General features: G+C 39.6%; 1 protein-coding gene across 2 annotated transcripts in view; it reads left to right on the top strand.

The window, feature by feature from the left end:
• Positions 1 to 17,425, top strand: part of kcnip4a (potassium voltage-gated channel interacting protein 4a) — a 130,529-nt gene that overhangs the window by 24,988 nt on the left and 88,116 nt on the right. The window contains exon 1 of one of the 2 annotated variants that reach the window (XM_063470088.1): positions 11,473 to 12,150. The exons of the other annotated variant lie outside the window; for it this stretch is intronic. Coding sequence (XP_063326158.1) covers positions 12,066 to 12,150 — 85 coding nt within the window. The 5' untranslated portion in view covers positions 11,473 to 12,065. Of the gene's footprint in view, positions 1 to 11,472; positions 12,151 to 17,425 lie in introns of those variants that run through there. 2 annotated transcript variants of the gene reach the window in all.

The following is a 17,425-nucleotide window of genomic DNA, read 5'->3' as shown; positions in this document are numbered from 1 at the left end:
GCTGTTAATGAGGATTATTCTGTTATGCATTGGTGGAAGTAACATTTTAATTGTATCTAGGGCTGCCACAAACGATTATTTTGATAGTCGACTAGTCACCGATTATTTTTGCAATTAGTTGACTAATCAGATTATGCATCCATTGGACGTAAAACGTACAGCTTATTGCACCAGCATGCATCAACTATCATTAGCTTACAGCTTTAAGTGTCTAAGGCAGAGCTTCCCAAAGTGTGGGGCCCGCCCCCTAGGGGGGGGGGCGCAGAGCCATTGCAGGGGGGGGCGCGGTATGAAAAGGGGGGGGGGGGGGGACGCTTGGACACTGCTAGCACAGGGCACCCACACAAACGCAAAGCTGGAGATGAAGCATAGCTGAATATGTTTCCAAACCAACTTCAATCTAAGCCAAAGACTAGAAAATATGGTGACGCATATCTTCCCTTTGGCTTCACCTGCACAAGTGCCAAGGTAGGTCTCCCTGCAGAATTGGTTTTCCCTTCGTCAGGAGCACGCGCTGGGCTGTTCAAATCACGGACAAACAGTATCCCACATTCTTGATTTTTAGTTCACAAACACTTCTTGTAATGACTAACTACTCCTGACATTTTGGAGATGTCAGCTCTTTATACAGTAAAGTTACTGTGGGATACAAATAATATCAGGCTGATCCTGCCACGATTTGTTGTCTAAATCATGGACAAACAGTATCCCACAGTTGTTTATATTTTTAAACCCATTTTGCACAGAGAGGCATTTTTTGAAAAATGTATTGATAGCAATGTTGAATATTATTACACAGGAAAAAAACAACTACACGTAAAATAATCACACCGTGACGCCTCTGCCTTTCTAAATGGAGGGACAGTAACTGCGTGTGTATATGTAAGCCTGTAAAACCTGCAGATAGTCAGATTAACAGTATTGTGTCTCTATCTGCCATTCTGCAATTCATCTCATGTAAACAGTAACGTGGCGCACAGCGTGACGTGAAAAAAGGCACATACCTTTGACGTTGCGTGATGAACTCTGTATTCCTCGTCCACATGTAAACGCAAAAAAGGAGTTTTAAAAAATCTCCGTTTTCGGTGATTCGAAACGCTATTTACGTGTGGACGCTGCGTTTTCAAAAATACCCGTGTACGTGTGGACGTAGCGTGAAAGAGTTAGTAGTTTATTTTCTTACTACCTGTAATCTATTGCAGATTACTTGTATTTGCTTAATTGTTTACTAAATGTTTGAGGTGTGAAATAAACCGCAATGGAGCAAAATATGGGTGTGTGTGGTTGGAAGATGTGTTTGTGCGCGTGCGTGTGTACGTGCGCATGCAGGGGGGAGGGCGCGAACATTTTTCTTGTAAAACAAAGGGGGCCTAGCAAAAGAAGTTTGGGAACCACTGTGTTAAACGTTTATTTTGTGACCCATAAAGAATAATAAGAGTAATATTAAAACTAACTAGCTGCCGCCATTGTTGGAAACTGAGCAGGGCCGCGCTATGAATTCTGGGACACTGCTTCTTCTTCTTCGGGGTTTAACGGCAGCTGTCATCCTTCTTCATGCAGTGCTGCCATCTTCTGTTTCAGTCCGTTATTACACTCTTAAATCCTACTACTTATTCCTGCGTCGTTTGGGATCTTACAAAGCTTCAAACGACGCATCAGCTATTAAATTAGTCGTTGACGATTTTGATAGTCGACGTAATCATGACTATTCGACTAATCATGGCAGCCCTAATTGTATCCATTAATTTTTCAAGTATTCTAGTCCCATAATGCAAACTGCAGACATGCCAGTGGATCGAAAGGTAATAACTATTGATCTGAAAACAGAAAGGTTGTCTTTTACTCACTTAATGGTTTCATGAATTAGTAACGACATAAACTGTGCAACTAAGCTTTAGTGATTAGTTAATGAGAGTGACTTTGGCTTGAAGAAATGTGTCTTTCTTAGGGTTGCACTTAGAGGTCAAATGGAACTTAAGAAAACACTAGCAAATGAAAGAAAATGCTGTAAAAACTCACAAAACAAAACTGAAGTGTTTTTTGAGGAGACAGTAACGTGACTGAACAACTGTGAAAGTGGCAGAAAAGAAAAAGTGGAGGATTCATTGATAATGTGCATTTTAATTACATGATGTATACAATACCTGATTTAGACTTCTATTGGAAACCTACGCCGTAACTTGCAATGTAACGCGAAACCCATTTCGTGATTGTGGGCTGAATCGTCCTGACGTTCCGTTACATTTCTCGTGAGGGACATGTGAGGTTATATGAAGGGGTTAAAAAGGCTGCATCATAAGTTAAGTCTAAATCAGGCATTACACCTTAGATGCATGTTTACCAGTAGCCATTTACTATTAGCTTGTCACTTCCACGGTGGTTCTGTCACGCTAACTGTTTCTCTTTTTGTGTATTTACGTAATCCTTTTCTAATAAGTGGTGTTGTCTTAAGTGCAGTGTGTTTAACCTCTCGAGGCCACCGTATTTTGAGTTTAAGACACAACTTTTTCCTCTGTCATCGCTCATTTTAACCTCCTAAGACCCGAACTCTTCCACGGCATGCATTTTTAATTTCTCTTTGATATTTGGTCACATTGGGACCTGATGAATGTAAAAACAAAGAATTACCAGATTTTTTTTTTACTCAATTTTTGTTTCTAAGAAAAATGAGAGCCACATATGAGGATATTCATTTAAAATTTCGATAGAACAGTAGCAGTATAATGTCTTTGTAAGTGGATATCAGGCCCTTGTAGAGCAAAATTGAGTATTTTGGTCTAAATAACCCAAAATGGGATGTCCACATATGTGGACGCCAGGTCCTAGGAGGTTAAAGGTCAATTTAGATAATTTGACATCAGAGCAGCTGTCATTCACATGGATTTTGGTTTATGTTTATCTGACAGTCAGTTTATCCACAGCAGCAGCTTTGCTCTGCTGAACATAGATTCCTCCCTCACACCATCTCAGTCAGCCAGTATTAACAGAGAAATAGAAAAAAAAAAGAAATGCAAGACAATTTTTTTCATGTCAGCTGTCAGTAATTGCTGTATATGAGTGTTTTTCAACCTACAGCTAGAGATGTGAGCCGGCACGACAGAAATAGACCTGACACGTAAAGAAGGCAATGCAGGAAAAAAAGAGAAAAAAGCCGGGGTCACATGTGACTCATAAAGCGGGTGGACACACACAAATGCAGGAATCGAGCAGCTGCAGCAGCCATGTGGTAAACGGCCATACTGGATTCTGTCAGACTGCACAGTGCACTTGTCAGAATTCACATACAGTGAACCGGTAATTAAAAGCGATCAGTCTTTAATATTGGCAGGGAAAGAAGCGCTCTTTAGTTGTCGAAAGCTGGTCTGATTAGAAATCAGCACAATGGACTACCTTAAAAGGCTATTAGCATGCCTCTTTTGTGCATGATCCTTCGTTAGCAAAAAGAAAACATCCCCGAAATGTAAAAGGGCGCATTTTGGTGAATGAGGCTGTGGATGATTACTTGTCCTGCTCCAGCCCAGCAACTTGTAGAACTATTTTGTGGATATTGTCAAGCACGCTGAAGTGAGAAAGGTGGAGCACTTAGACATCACAGTGAAGCACACTCCACTTCTTGATGACAAATGGCGACTAGATTGTGGCTCAGCACTTGATGTTCAGTTTACTGGCCACTTTGCCTCAGAGTGCCCAGTTTCTGACAGCGATGTATCACCTGTGTTCACATTAAAGGATCAGAGTGGTTGTGCAGTTTGTGGTAAATGGGCTTTCTTTAAATGCAATTTAGGACGCAGCGATTCACAATAGAAGTCTGCGGTTGTCAGCCGTGCTCCTGTTTTTGATGATAAGCTGCTCTCTGCAGCTTTTCAGCCGGCCGAGCGCCTCTCACGCAGCGGGTAGAAAAAAAAAGCTCTTGTGGTTGGCTCTCACCCCTGGGCACCTGCAGTCAGTGTTTTCTGGATGGATCAGTATATCTGTCAACTTCTCCCCAGCGGAGCCTATTTCATGTTACTCTTTCCATTGCTGCAGGGGGCAACATAGAAAAAGTTCATGTTCGATCAAAGTCTGGGAATGAAGAAAAGTTTCTCTGGGACTTTATATTTTAGATGATGGGGAAAATACAGCTGCATCTTGGGCTGTTGTGCTCAATCAAAAATATAATGCATCATTTGCTTGCAATGTGGAAATCTGAGGAGCAAGCCACTGCTCTTACTCCCTTCAGCTGAGCCACATGGAGACTTTTAATGTTATGTGTGTGCAAATTTGATCTTCGGTTCCTTTTGAATTTGTCCGCTCCACCTGGTTGACCGATTTTTGACACGAAAAAACCCCAAAAGAGTTTTATTGTTGAAAAGCGATCGGGCTAATGAGCACCACTGACAGCCCAACAATTAGCCAATCATCACTGTGAGTGGGACTGACTGTTATTTTAAGCTGTTCTCATTAGATGCAGGTGGATACGATGGTCTTCAGTGGACAGGGAAAACTATATCTGCAGTTGCCACAGAAATTAGACAGCAGAGTAGAGAGTAAAGTAGCTGCAAAAATCAAGGTAACATTTCTTTCAGTATGACTTCAGCTGCCCTTGCAAGGTATTTAAAAATATATACAGTATGCATACAAACGGATACAAATACATCGCAATCTGAACTTAATGGTCTTGCTGCAATAGGACATCCGGATATTTCTTGTTTAAACAGTGTCCTAGTGTTGGTAGAAAAGCACACCCGATGTCAGACTGAAATTGGAAATTGAAATCTGTAGGGAGTTGGTAGTTCTGTCTCATATCAGGGGAAATTCTCTGCAGAAAAGAGGTCCGCCCGATCAAGCGAACTCTTCTTGTAGGCTCGAGGGTGCTTCAGAGAAGAATGACGTCAAATCATCCTGCATTAAGGCTACAATTACTTAAACAATGCAGATATAGCACAGTGCTATGGGAATGAATGTGATCATGCTAAGTTGTAGAAGATAGTATTTTAATAGGACCCTAAAGGCTGTAGCTATGGTAATATAATTTAAGATTAGGGTGGTTTTAATTAAGAATTTAGTTTGCTGTGTGATATTCATTAGATCTCATGATTCTTAATTAACATAAGATATTGCAATTACTGAATAAATGGTGTAGTTTGAGTTGCCTTCAAACAAGCCCTGAATAGTATAAATCTGCTCTTTGTTCACTTTGTTTAGACTCACCCAAATATCTTGTAAGATTTCAGTATTTTCTGTTGTATTCATTCCATCCCCCCGTGTCCTGACCAGCTCATTAAATTAAACATTACTCCTGGTGAGAGTTTTCCTGCCTGCGCGTGGACTTGTATTGTAGTGATTTGTTCCACACTTCAGAGTGTTGGGGAGGCCTCGAGAGTGATCTGTGATGGACTTGCAGGCTTGTAGGAAAATATATAAGTTTTAGCCCAGTGTTTGGCAGCAGCACAGTGTACTTGAATCAAGTGTGAGTGATGTCAGCGGCGCTTTACCAATAACCAACATGAGCAGCAGGCCATCTGTTTACCAGAGAAACAGTGGAGTGACAAACATTGTGTCAGTGCAGTTTGTGCTTGTTCCTTGTGTGACCTGAAGCTATCTGGTGTAGTTCATATAATGTAGTGCTTCTATCTATAATTACAGAGAGTTCAGGAGTCTTTCTGTTTATCAGAAATGCAGAGGTTGAAATCAACCATTGGAGGGTTAATAGGTGTGTGTGACCAGTAAAGATTGGGTACTTAAAATGGTTTTGATGGTTTTGGTGTCCACCTTTATTCTTCAACACGGCTTGAGCTCTCTTAGGCAATCTTTCTTGTTTCCCTTCGTTAAGAATGGTTATTGAGAGCCAGCTTTCCACTTACATCATCCTCAATGAGGCTGCAGTGAACAGTACAAGGACCAGGTGCGTCTCTCAGGTCTTTGCCGGATATTTTTTCCTATTTCTTAAGAACATGATTTTCAGATGCTGTTCATCTGCTGTTGATTCTTACGCTTGCTATTTCTTATTTTAAGGACACACTGCACACCATGCTGAGATATGCCAAGAGCTCTTTGGGAATCTCCTTGTTGGTGCAAAAATACTGTTTTATGCCTGTCAAACTGTGTTATCTTTGGCATTTTTCATAGACTCAGCTAAAGAAAAAATGGGAGCAAATTGTGTGTTTTTGTGACAGCCTGCTCGTAACAAAGCGCCTAAAGATACAATTTAAAATTGGATCTTTGCTAAGTTGTCTGGTATGTATAGATACAGCACTGATTGTCATTGTTTTAGGTGGCTTTTGTATGTGTGAATGATTCATCGCTCAGCATTAAGTGGCTTACCAAACAAACAAACAAAACTGATCAAAAGTTTTAGAACACCCAAATTCTTCCATTTTTTTATTTAAAATTATGAAGCTAAATTTCTTGTTGCATTCTGAAATAAAAACATAGTACAGATAAGCAATTGGAGTTAAACAAAAGAAACCATGGAATCAATTTATAGACCAAAATGAATTCTAAACTTTTGACTCATCAAAGTAGCCACAACTGAACACACCTGTGGCATTCTTCCTACAATAGAAATCAAATATTCTTCAGAAAGGTCTTTCCATATCTGTTGCAGAAGTTCTCATAAATGTGTGGCACTTGTAGGTTGCTTTGCTTTCACTCTTCTGTCCAGTTCATCCCCAAACAGCTTGATGGAGACCGTGCTGGCCGCTCTGTGTTTTCAAGCTTACCATCTTGTGCTTTTTGCTGAGGTAGTTCTGGCATAGTTTGGACTTGGGTCATTATTTTGGTGTAGGATGAACCTCTGAAAACTAGGTGCATACCAGAGGGTATGCATTCTGGAGCATGGTGCTCCAGAATGCTGTGGTAGTCGTTTTAGTTCAGGGTGCCTCTCACTCTGTACAAGTCACCGACCATGGATCCAGTAAAACACCCCAGACCATCACACTTCCTCGTCCACGTTTGACAGTTGATGCCACACACTGTGGAACCGTCCTTTCACCTACCTGATGGTGTACAAAGATCCTGCGTAGTGAACCGAAGATTTCAAATCTTCATTCATCGATCAATAATATCTTCTTCCAGTCTTCAGTAGTCCGATGGTGGTGTTTCATGGTCCAGGCAAGCCTCTTTGTCTTATTGTGATGTCTTAGCAATGGGTTTTTTGCTGCAGCTCATCCTGTCAAACAGCTCGAAGTCTTCTCTTTATAGTTGAAACTGAGACTTGCTTACTACGACCATTATTAAGCTGTGCTTGAAGATGTTGTCCTGTGAGCCACCTATCATGCAATTCTGAAATGTACATTATTTTTCTTTCTTTTTTTTAACCTCTGGCAGTTCATCAGTTACCTTTGTACCATTTCAAGCTATTCATTGGACTTGAACGACTTGAATTGCAAAAAATAACTGGAAAAATTGGGGTGTTCTGATATGTGTGTGTATATATATATATATATATATATATATATATATATATATATATATATATACACACATATATATATATATATATATATATATATATATATATATATATATATATATATATGTGTATATATATATATGTGTGTATATATATATATATGTGTATATATATATATATATATATATATATATATATATATATATATATATTCCTCTGAAAGCAGAAAAGCAGTCAATGTCCAAAGAACTTTGAAAAACATTAAGAAATCCTGGACAGTTATTCCTTAAGACCACTTTTAAAAAATTACAAAAAGCCTGGCTCAAGCTAAACATAAAGGAAGGGTGTGCTTAAAACTTTTGCACAGTACTGTAAGTTAGCTAAGCCGGTGTCAAAAAGAAATCTTAAAATGCAACAATCCGACATACTTAGGCCCAACTAGAGTTTATGTTGTAAATGTAGACATATATTAACTGTTATACTGACAGCTAGCATACTTGTTAGTCTACAATAACTTAAAGACGACGCCTGGAAATGCTACAAAGTAAACTACAGTCTTTTTCAAGTGTTTTATACTTGGGGCCATGGAAAACGATATTTCACATTAATAAACACATTTGAATAATGTTATAAAGCTCGCCAAAATAGTTTCCTTTTATCTCACTGTTCATTTTGAGCGGACATCCATGCGTTTACTTGATTTGTGACTTTTAGTCTTAATTTCAACTGCAGTTTAGCACTCAAGTTACTTTAAATTGGTATTTAAGCGCTTTTACAAAGTAACCCCCCTGACACAAGCAATTTTAACATGGTATTATGTCACAAGGCCAAATAGAAGTTTTATGTCTGTCTTATGACAGATATAAAACCCCAGTTATGGTAAAAGCCCAGTTATGTCTGATCTATCCATTGTGCAGTGTTTTGAATGCCAATACAATATTCAGTGTAGTTTAACGTTTGCAGCTCTTCCCTGGTTTGTGGAAAATGACAATTGAGCAACCAAAGCACATTTTTCACCTGTAACACAATTACAGTGGTAATGCTCAAGGCCTTTTCACAAGTTAGAAAATACAAACAATAAAGAAGAAATATTACGTTGTTTGTTTTTCCATTATTAAACCATTTAAACAGCATTATGCCATTATTAACGATGGCTCTGTGCACTCATGGACCATAAGATTGCATATCTAATCTTGTCCTTTTACTGCTAAAGTGGCTTTAAAAAGGAGCTTCAGCTTTTGTCGTTTTGCTTGACACAAAGTTATTAGCACCATTTAAGAGATTGTGTTTTCAAATTGAAATGCGACACTAACGTTTTGCAGTTTAATGAAGCTAATAATAACTAGCTGGTGACTTGCAGCAAAGTCAACAGTCTCTGGCTGGAATTGACTGGCATTCACTTTTGTTGATTCAAGAACACTTTATTTTTTCAAAGAAAACCAAGACTTTTAGTTGTAAATGTGCCTTTATGTCATTGTCAACTGCATGTGAGCCAAATGAAAATGGAAAGCTTGACTCTATTAGCAATTTAATAAAGTAGTTAGTGCTTAGGGAATGGATGAACATAAAGAAAATGCTTTGAAAGTTTTTTATTCATTATTATTCATCTTCTGTGTCTCCTGTTTCTGAAAGCAAGTCGTGTCACAAAGACGCTGCTACACCCCACAGGTACCTTGTAAATTATTCACCTAATTCAGACACTGTGCTAGTTCTCTGTGGCAATCTGACCCAGTAAGAAGTTTCACAATAGTTACTAAGTCCTTGAAATCTTTCTTTTTCCTCCAAGCACATATTTTTTTATTCTTGCCTGTGGACTCTGTCTGCAAAGTCTGTGTGGCATTACAGGCTGATGAAAAGTCCAAGGTCAGAGTCTGCAGAGTTTCTACACAGAGTAGACTTTACCAAAATAGAATTATCTCTCTGTCAAGTGACCTGTAGAAACTTAGCCTCATTTTAAGCCTTAACTTATCTGAAACCTAAACCTGTCAGCCTGATGGACATGTAATAATGAGAAAATATGGCTTTCAGAGTTTTCTTGAGTGAAGTCACTGCTGTAATAAGACTGGAAAGGTTCGAGTTAATGACAGACTTTTGAGGTGGGAGAGCTTGGCATTGATAGATGAGTGCAATTGAGGTACAGTGTAGGCTAATTAGTGGAGGAGATGATGCACTTGACTGATCCTAATGTCATCACAGATGCTTAGTGTAGCCTGTCAGTCATAAATACCGACCTTGACATTTTCTTGCAGGATAACTCGCCGTCCTGAGCTCCACAGCTTTTTCTTCTCTGCCCTCCTCTTATATTGTAAATTACTGTTTTTTTTTGCTTTTTGTATGGTTTGTTGTATAATTAGGGGTACATTTCATGTTCACATGTTGTATTGAAGAGATTTTATTAAGTATTAACTTCAAGCAAGGAGAAATCTTATAGTTGAGGCACATTTTTTCTTGGGTTTCAGCAAGGCAAATAACAAAAGCCTGCACTTTGCACTTGTTCTGCTGCACTAACAATGTCTTAAAGTACATTTAAAAAGAACAAAAACAACAAAATGAATATGTACAAAATATAATACTTAAAAGTAAATAGTGGGAAAAGACAGTGAGTCTCCTTGGCTACAAGAGGGCTTCTTGTTGTTATCATTATTATTAGTATTATTACTATATTGCAGAAGAGCTGCATTTACATTGTAATGAGATAAAAGCATGGGGTATACATGATACTTTTTTATTAGAGATTAATGTTTCACATTTAAACACTTTGATATTGTTTTGATACACTGAATGAATAATGACTAACCAGACTTCACTGCCTAATTAAAGCAGCATTTGCCTTTTAGTATCATCTGTATTATCCTCAGCAGTACTTGTATCAACAAAGCAATGATTTCAAGAAGTATGTTTGTGTAGGTTCTCAGACATCCAGGTCATGGAGCGTTTCACCTCTCATCCCAGAGGCTTCTTCAGTGCTAAAACCAAATGATGGGGAGTCCCAGGTATTTAAACCCTGGTGGCCAATTGTTGACCTAGTATTAATCATATGATTTCATAAAGTATCGTTCATTTTGATACAATGCATTTGTGTGAGAGGCTGCTACATTTCTGTAATTTCATCCAATACAAGTAATGTAGGAAAATTCCAAAGTGCTGTATTACACAGTTTGTGTAGGGAGATGGTGAATCTGAGAGAAGGGGTTCACATTTGCAGAAACAGAAGACAAAATATTTTTATTCTCATGTGTCCTGTTACATGTGATGTTTGTGTTGTGACCTTTTGAATGTTTAAACTGCAATGAAAATGGATTTTAAATAACTTTAAATTGACTGAAATGTGGATTTTTAGCTGAAAAAGAGACATCACCAATCATATCGGCATGCAGAAAATCAGTCAGCCACGCTCAAACTTCATATTTTTGAAATAAGTAAATAAATAATTAATGAATGAATAATAATAAATAAATAATGAAAACCTGAAAACTGCTGGTGAATACACTCAAGGAACTTTTAAACACATTTTTTTAAGGTATGTAGTTTCTCATGTATTTCTGCTGTGAGACAGCTTTTCTCTTCTTTTACTGATAAAATAATTATTTTAACTATAATAATGAATTTTTATTTTCATTTAAAAATGATTAGTGGTTATGGATTTTGCATACTGTTGGGGTATGCTGTTGAACAACTTGATGATTTAGCAGAAAATACTTTTTCATTTCTTTTTCTTATGAAATGTACCCTTAATTATTGAGTCACTTGTCTGTTTTAAGCGCCCATTGTGTGCCATTAAAATTGCCCATTACTGTCACTTTTTAAAAAACGTTCAGTTACACATCACACAGCAGGGCTGTAATGTACTGTCATTGCTGATTCATCGAGGTGGATACTTTCCCCTTAATTCTCCTTTATGCCTCTCCTCCTCCTTGTGTGTGCCTTCTATCTCTCTCTCTCTCTCCCACTCTCCCACTCTCTCTCTTCTTCTTCTCCTCCTCCTCTTCACGGGCCAATCAGGCCACACCTCCATGGCAACCGTCATTGAGGGTAAAACATCCACAGATGGTGCTGAGTAGAGCGAGCAGTAGGCGCACTACGAGTGTGTGTGGGAGTGTGTGTTTGTTTGTGTCTGAGAGAGACAGAGAAGGAGAGACCCACTGGATAACCACTGTGTTGTGACTCCAACAGTAGTAACACAGAAGAAGAGCAGCAGAGTGTATGCTCAGAGTGTACGCTCAGAGGAGTTGGAGGAAAAGTCCAGAGAGGAGGGAGTGAGTGTTGGAAAGAAGTCCCTTCACCTCTCTCCAGAGAGCAGGAGGTAAAGCGTCGGTAAGCAAATATTAATGATCTGACAAAAGAGCACACTCCATCCCCGTGTCCGTGCTGATCAGACAGCCTTTACCCTGGAGCCGCGCAACAGACGAGCTGGGATACATACACACTTGCGAGTGGAGTCCCCCGTCACTTCTCTCCACTCACTCATGATCATCACTCCTGCCACACGCCGACACAAAGGCCACGCTGACACAGCCAGAAGAGTGGGGCAGAGAAAAGGACACTTGCCCTGTTGCAAGACTTTGTCAAAGTGAAAGTCCTTCCTGGATTTTAACCCTGAAACTAGAGTCTTCCTTTTGTGCTGACCTTTCCAAGCATCCCCCCTTTACCCCACTGCCTCTGAGGAGCAAAGATGAGCTGCAGGAAAAGATGCAAGCGTGAGATCTTCAAGTTCGCACAGTACCTGTTCAGACTCATCACAGGCACGCTCAACACCGGTAAGACTCTGACAGGCATCTTTGCTGCGGCTCTCCTAAACCTCCACCGATTTTTGTATTTACATCTAAGCAGTTTTGTTCTACTTCTTCTCCTCAACGTTTTCATAAAAATTTGCTTTTTTTTTTTTAACAAAGTCCAAATTGGACACATCCACCTTGCGTATCATCAGCACCATGCAGTATTTACATTGTGTATACATTTACAGCAGCAAAGCCCACTTGAGGATTTCCAGACTGGGGTTTGGATTTATCGCCTGCTCTCCATCATAATTTGTTTGACTGTGCGCGCATGTTAAAATGTGCACAGAAGGACAGAATATAACCGGAGGCAAAGGTGAAGTCATTATAGTGGAAAGAAATGTAATCAAACATCTCACGCAATACAGGAACAGTAGTTTTTTTTATGTATTCAAGGATTTGACTCGCTGGTTCTGACAGCTCAGCGTTGCAGTCCTGTTTTCTGCATCTTAATAATTTTAAGCAGCGTTGCATACAACATATTGTTGTTTCGGGTTATCGTGTAATGTGGTGTCAGTCAATTAAAAATAATGTGTAGCAGTATTTTTGTTCCAAATCCTTACGAGTCCTTTCTTGAAAATGAAGTTGTTGCATTCAGTGTGCACAAACACCACCAATCATCAATAGTTCTGGACTTGTATCGTGCTGCAAAGCCTAATATAGTTCGGCTTCTTTTTGGATCCGTGCACACAGACCAAGAGCTTTTCTAATAAGCAGGATAGTAAATCAATGGCTTTAACAAGATTAAATCATGGATTATGGTGGATTACCAGCAGATTACTCCATGAAGGGTTCAATAAAGGATAAAGGTTACCAGCAGCAGAATATACTGATCGTTGCACATATTGCACATTATGCATCAAACGTGCTCTGAATTATTCACCGCTATCATTCGAGAGTTGATTATTCTTGGACTTTACAGTGGCATGTGTGGTTTGTGCACAGATGATGTGACAACACTAGTAGCATACACTGACACCCTTGCCTTGTGTGTCTCCTGTCTGGTTTTTGCATTAGCTGAGCTCCTGTCGAGTAGGTTGTTGATTATCACACCGCAAGGTGCTAAGCCCCGGAGAGGTGCTTCTTGAACATGCTAATGAATTACAACATGATTCTGAACATTTAAGACTATTTTTACTTCTTGCAACCACTTCAGTTCTTACAGTGTGTGTTTAGTTAAAGAACTGAGCTGAGCGAAATGAAGCTGCTAAGATGTGGCCTACTTTCTGCGGTGTCCATGACCTTTGAGACAGCAGGAACAAGTCGGGAGGAAGGGAGGCAGCTACAGAAGAGTCACCTTGTCGATGGGGTGAACTATAAAAGGAGTAGATGGTTTCAGTTTTCCAATCATAGCAATGAGTACGGGCTTGTGGTTGATGCAAAGGTTGAAGAAATCCATCTACAGTATATGCCCAGAGGAGTATGCTGTTGGTTTCCATGGCCACCAGCATGTTGCTGAGGTCAGACTGCAATTCCCATTTGGTAATAACACGATTAGTGTATATTCTGGAGTAATTTACCTTCATGTCCCCAAAGCTTTGGCTGGTAAAATGCAGCATTGCTTTGTTTGTTCATGTGTAAAACTGTGTTCTTAATTGTTAGTGTTAGTACTTGTTAATTATTACTCATGTAGACTGCATGGCTGGACGTTATTTCCCTTTGGACCCAGGTAATTACTGTAAATGTGCTGAGCCAGAGGAAGATACTTTGCTCAGTCAAATCTCGATATTATAGTTAAATATTGAAATCCGCTTTAAATTACACCTGTATGTTGGGGATGCACACACAGCATTAAATTAATGGAATATGTGTTATCACACATATATTGATTCAGTTTTGAAGTCCTCATTCGAAGCCAGCACATTTTCCCCATTTCAAATCCTTAAGAGAATTCTGGTTGTTTATCTCCTCCCACCTGTACAGATAATGTCTGCATGTCAGCACCTGGAGCTTAATTCCTCGAAAAAAGATATTACATGTATGAGATTACAAAACCCAATACCAGTAATTTATTAGTCAGTTTCCAGTTGGTTGGGTCCATTTCTCTATAAACACATTGTATTAACTCATCTTCCACAGACTGCACTGCAGATTAATATAAATGGAGCTTGACCAGAGCGAGGCTGGCTCGGCCATATTTGGATGACCAGGGGAAGAGAATGATAGATGGAGTCAGTTAACAGGCCATGGGGTCTTAATTGAGATGTTCATTGTCCTAGAAGAGACTCACAGTCATCGCTTCATTTGGTCATTTTGTTGCCAAGGACATCATGGATACATAGAGTAGGTGGAGGGTAATGCGCATGATGTAAGAGGACAGGGCTTTTCAGATGTTTGATGTCTGCAGTGAGCATCTGCTGTCCGCAAAAGCCTTTTTTTTTAGTATAGCTCTCTGAAAAAGATGTATACTGACATTGTTATCATTAATGTGAAGTTCCACTCCAAAGAGAGTTCCTTTGATATCTGCAGTGAGCGCAGGACATAGTTTATTAAAGAAAAAACACAGCATACAGTATAAAACATACTGTACATAGAAACTGTTTAAGTGGCCCACCATTCGTATTCGTGCCACCACCACTGCAGCGCAGCAGGCGTTGAATTTTCCAACTGTAGAGGGGAAACAAATCACAGATGCACAGCTTTTCTGAGGTTATAAATCCAAACAGCAGTGTCAGCACATGCTCAATAGTCTGAGAGGCAGAAACTTGTTGGCTGCTCACACCAGAGGAAATCTTCATCTCCTTCAACATTTCCATTTCAGCCACTGTGACAGATGAGCAGGGAGAGCTACAAGTCCACCATCAGTATGTGTCACAGGTTTATTTATACTGATTACTTTTATGTAGCACATTTTCAATGTCTATTCATTTTAGAGTCAATACCCATGGTTGTGCATTGGGACATTTTAAAGCATATATTTTCCCGCTTGTATTTAGCTGGATTGCATTGCAGAACACAGTAAATCTGCCATTTGCTTCGGAGCAGATACTTTTTTGGAATCTTTCACCGCATCGTCACGGTTCGCTTCTTCCCTCAGTGTCTGGCTGTCAGGCGTCCCAGCATCTGTGATGCATCATCCTTTTCTTCTCATCAGGACAAGCTCACATGCTCGTAACCGATTCCAAGCATATCGTTTGACATCACAGCACATGCCCTTCCAACCTCTCCTCTCAACCTTTTGTGCGATAAAACTTGCTTTCTCTGCACTACTACTGCGTAGATGAGCCATTAAGCAGCTTGCATCATTTTAATTAGGTTAATTCGGCTTGTCAGTGTGCTTAGCGGAGACGAATATTTTATTGGCTGTGTTCCTTACAATGGAACAGTTGAAGTGTTTATAAACTTTCTGATGATTGGATCTTGTGACCTGCTGTGAATACCAAACATGGGTACAAAGATTTTAGAGATCATCTTTTGCCGTTTTAAATGAGCTGTATACATAAAGAAGGTTTGACTTGACACCGCCAGTGCAGTACTATGTTTTATAGTTGTGATCCTCCTCAATAATTCATTTTTTGCTTGTGCTTGTGACAAGACTCTTCACCTCTATCCTCTTATTTTTGTAAGATTCAGGCCAAGCCAAATAATACACATCTATATTCCCCTAATAAACTATTATTGAAATATGGAATTTTGCATTTGATTATCACTACTTTCCTCGGCTGTCAGAGCACAGAAAAGAGGGGCAGGCTTATGATGCTCACTCAGCCCCATCGGTTGTGGAAGCAGTGCTTAATTGGACTAGCCTCTTCATGATTTGAAAGAGCAGTGCACGGCGGGGTTTCAACAAAATCTTCTAATGCTGTCAAATTAAGACTTAATTTGTTCTCACATTATTTTATTTGTGCAAAATCTCTTCAGTTTCAGCATGACTGTGACGTCAGGGGCATGAGATTCAAAGATGGCACCTGAGACACCTTTTGGTTATGTAGTGTGCAAAGTCATCAGCTGCACGTGGTTTCTTTCCCACTGTTGATCCAGGAGCTTATTAGACTAACCTCTATGTTTGCCCAGACTTCACTGATGATTTATGGTTCATTGTGGGAGTATTTTTGGGCAGAATATAAGAATATTTTTATCCTTGCGCAGACATAAACGTTTGGCGTGAATCAGAGAGTTATTTAAATGAGCCTCACGACTGCAGTGTAACCAGTCACGCACAGAGGCGCCCACATGCTTGCCCCTGAAAACATGCACTGTTTAGTTTGGAGATGTTGTCTCTGCTTCTGAGATTATCAAGTCTGGCTCCTCTCCAAAGTAGTAGTCCCAACCAAACACCTTAAATGGTTCTTGCAGTATCTGTGTGGAACATCAGCGCTTGAAACGTGTCCTTTGAGACAATCTTGTGGGGAACTTGTGTCGCCTTTTTGGGAAATCAACTTAGAAATGAGCTTTCTCGTCTGCTGTGTGGGATAATTTGTAGAACTTTTAAGTAAAAAATGCTAAAATCAAAAAACCCCTCTGTAGCCTTTTTACCTATATAGTAACTACAAGTTAAAAAATTGTTAATTGGTGACAAAGGGATCAAAATAAAAGATTTGTTCTGTTTGTGTTTGGAAAGTGTTCTGCTTCAGAGAAAACTCTGCCGATGCGGCCTTTGCGAGATGTTTAGTTACTCATATAATCTATGGCCATACGACAATGCTGTCGACATTAATCTACCTGTCAGTATGCAGTTGTGAGCGCGTGTGTGGGGGCATGCCCAGTGACGCGAAGGCCCTTCTTTGTTTCCCTCTCTTAGGTTTCCTGACGGATAGTGGCAGGTCATGTTCCACCTGTCCCATGAGGACAGCACGTTCAAAGCCCATAATCCCTGACCAAACACTGAATATTTGATACCCACAGGCAGGTTGGGTTGGCATCACATCTGTGCAACACTGTCTGTTCTGGAGACGCCTGACTGTTTTACATCTTGTACATGAAGAAATTCACTATAAGAGGGTGTTTAGAGATCATTTCTGATAGAGAAACCCAAATATTTCTGGAAGTTTTAAGCCTGCATGTTCCACAAATTACTAGAATTGTTACAAAACTACCAAGAAATATACAAATGTGAAATATCAAATATAAAAAAAAAGAGATTTTTTGTCTCTCATAGAAGGATGATGCAGCTTTTTTTTTTTTTTATCAAGTTTTAGGAATTACAAAACCTCACTCACTAAAGGCCTTTTCTGAGCGAGGAAAAGTCCAGACAAAGCACTTTTTTAGTGCCCAGCATTAAAGCCGTGCATGTATCTGTTGAGCATTTCTTTGGGGC

This window comes from Pelmatolapia mariae, linkage group LG3_W, assembly GCF_036321145.2.
Source record: "Pelmatolapia mariae isolate MD_Pm_ZW linkage group LG3_W, Pm_UMD_F_2, whole genome shotgun sequence".
NCBI classification, from domain to species: domain Eukaryota; kingdom Metazoa; phylum Chordata; class Actinopteri; order Cichliformes; family Cichlidae; genus Pelmatolapia; species Pelmatolapia mariae.
Note: the sequence above shows the minus strand (reverse complement) of the source record. Positions and strands in the feature narration are given on the sequence as shown.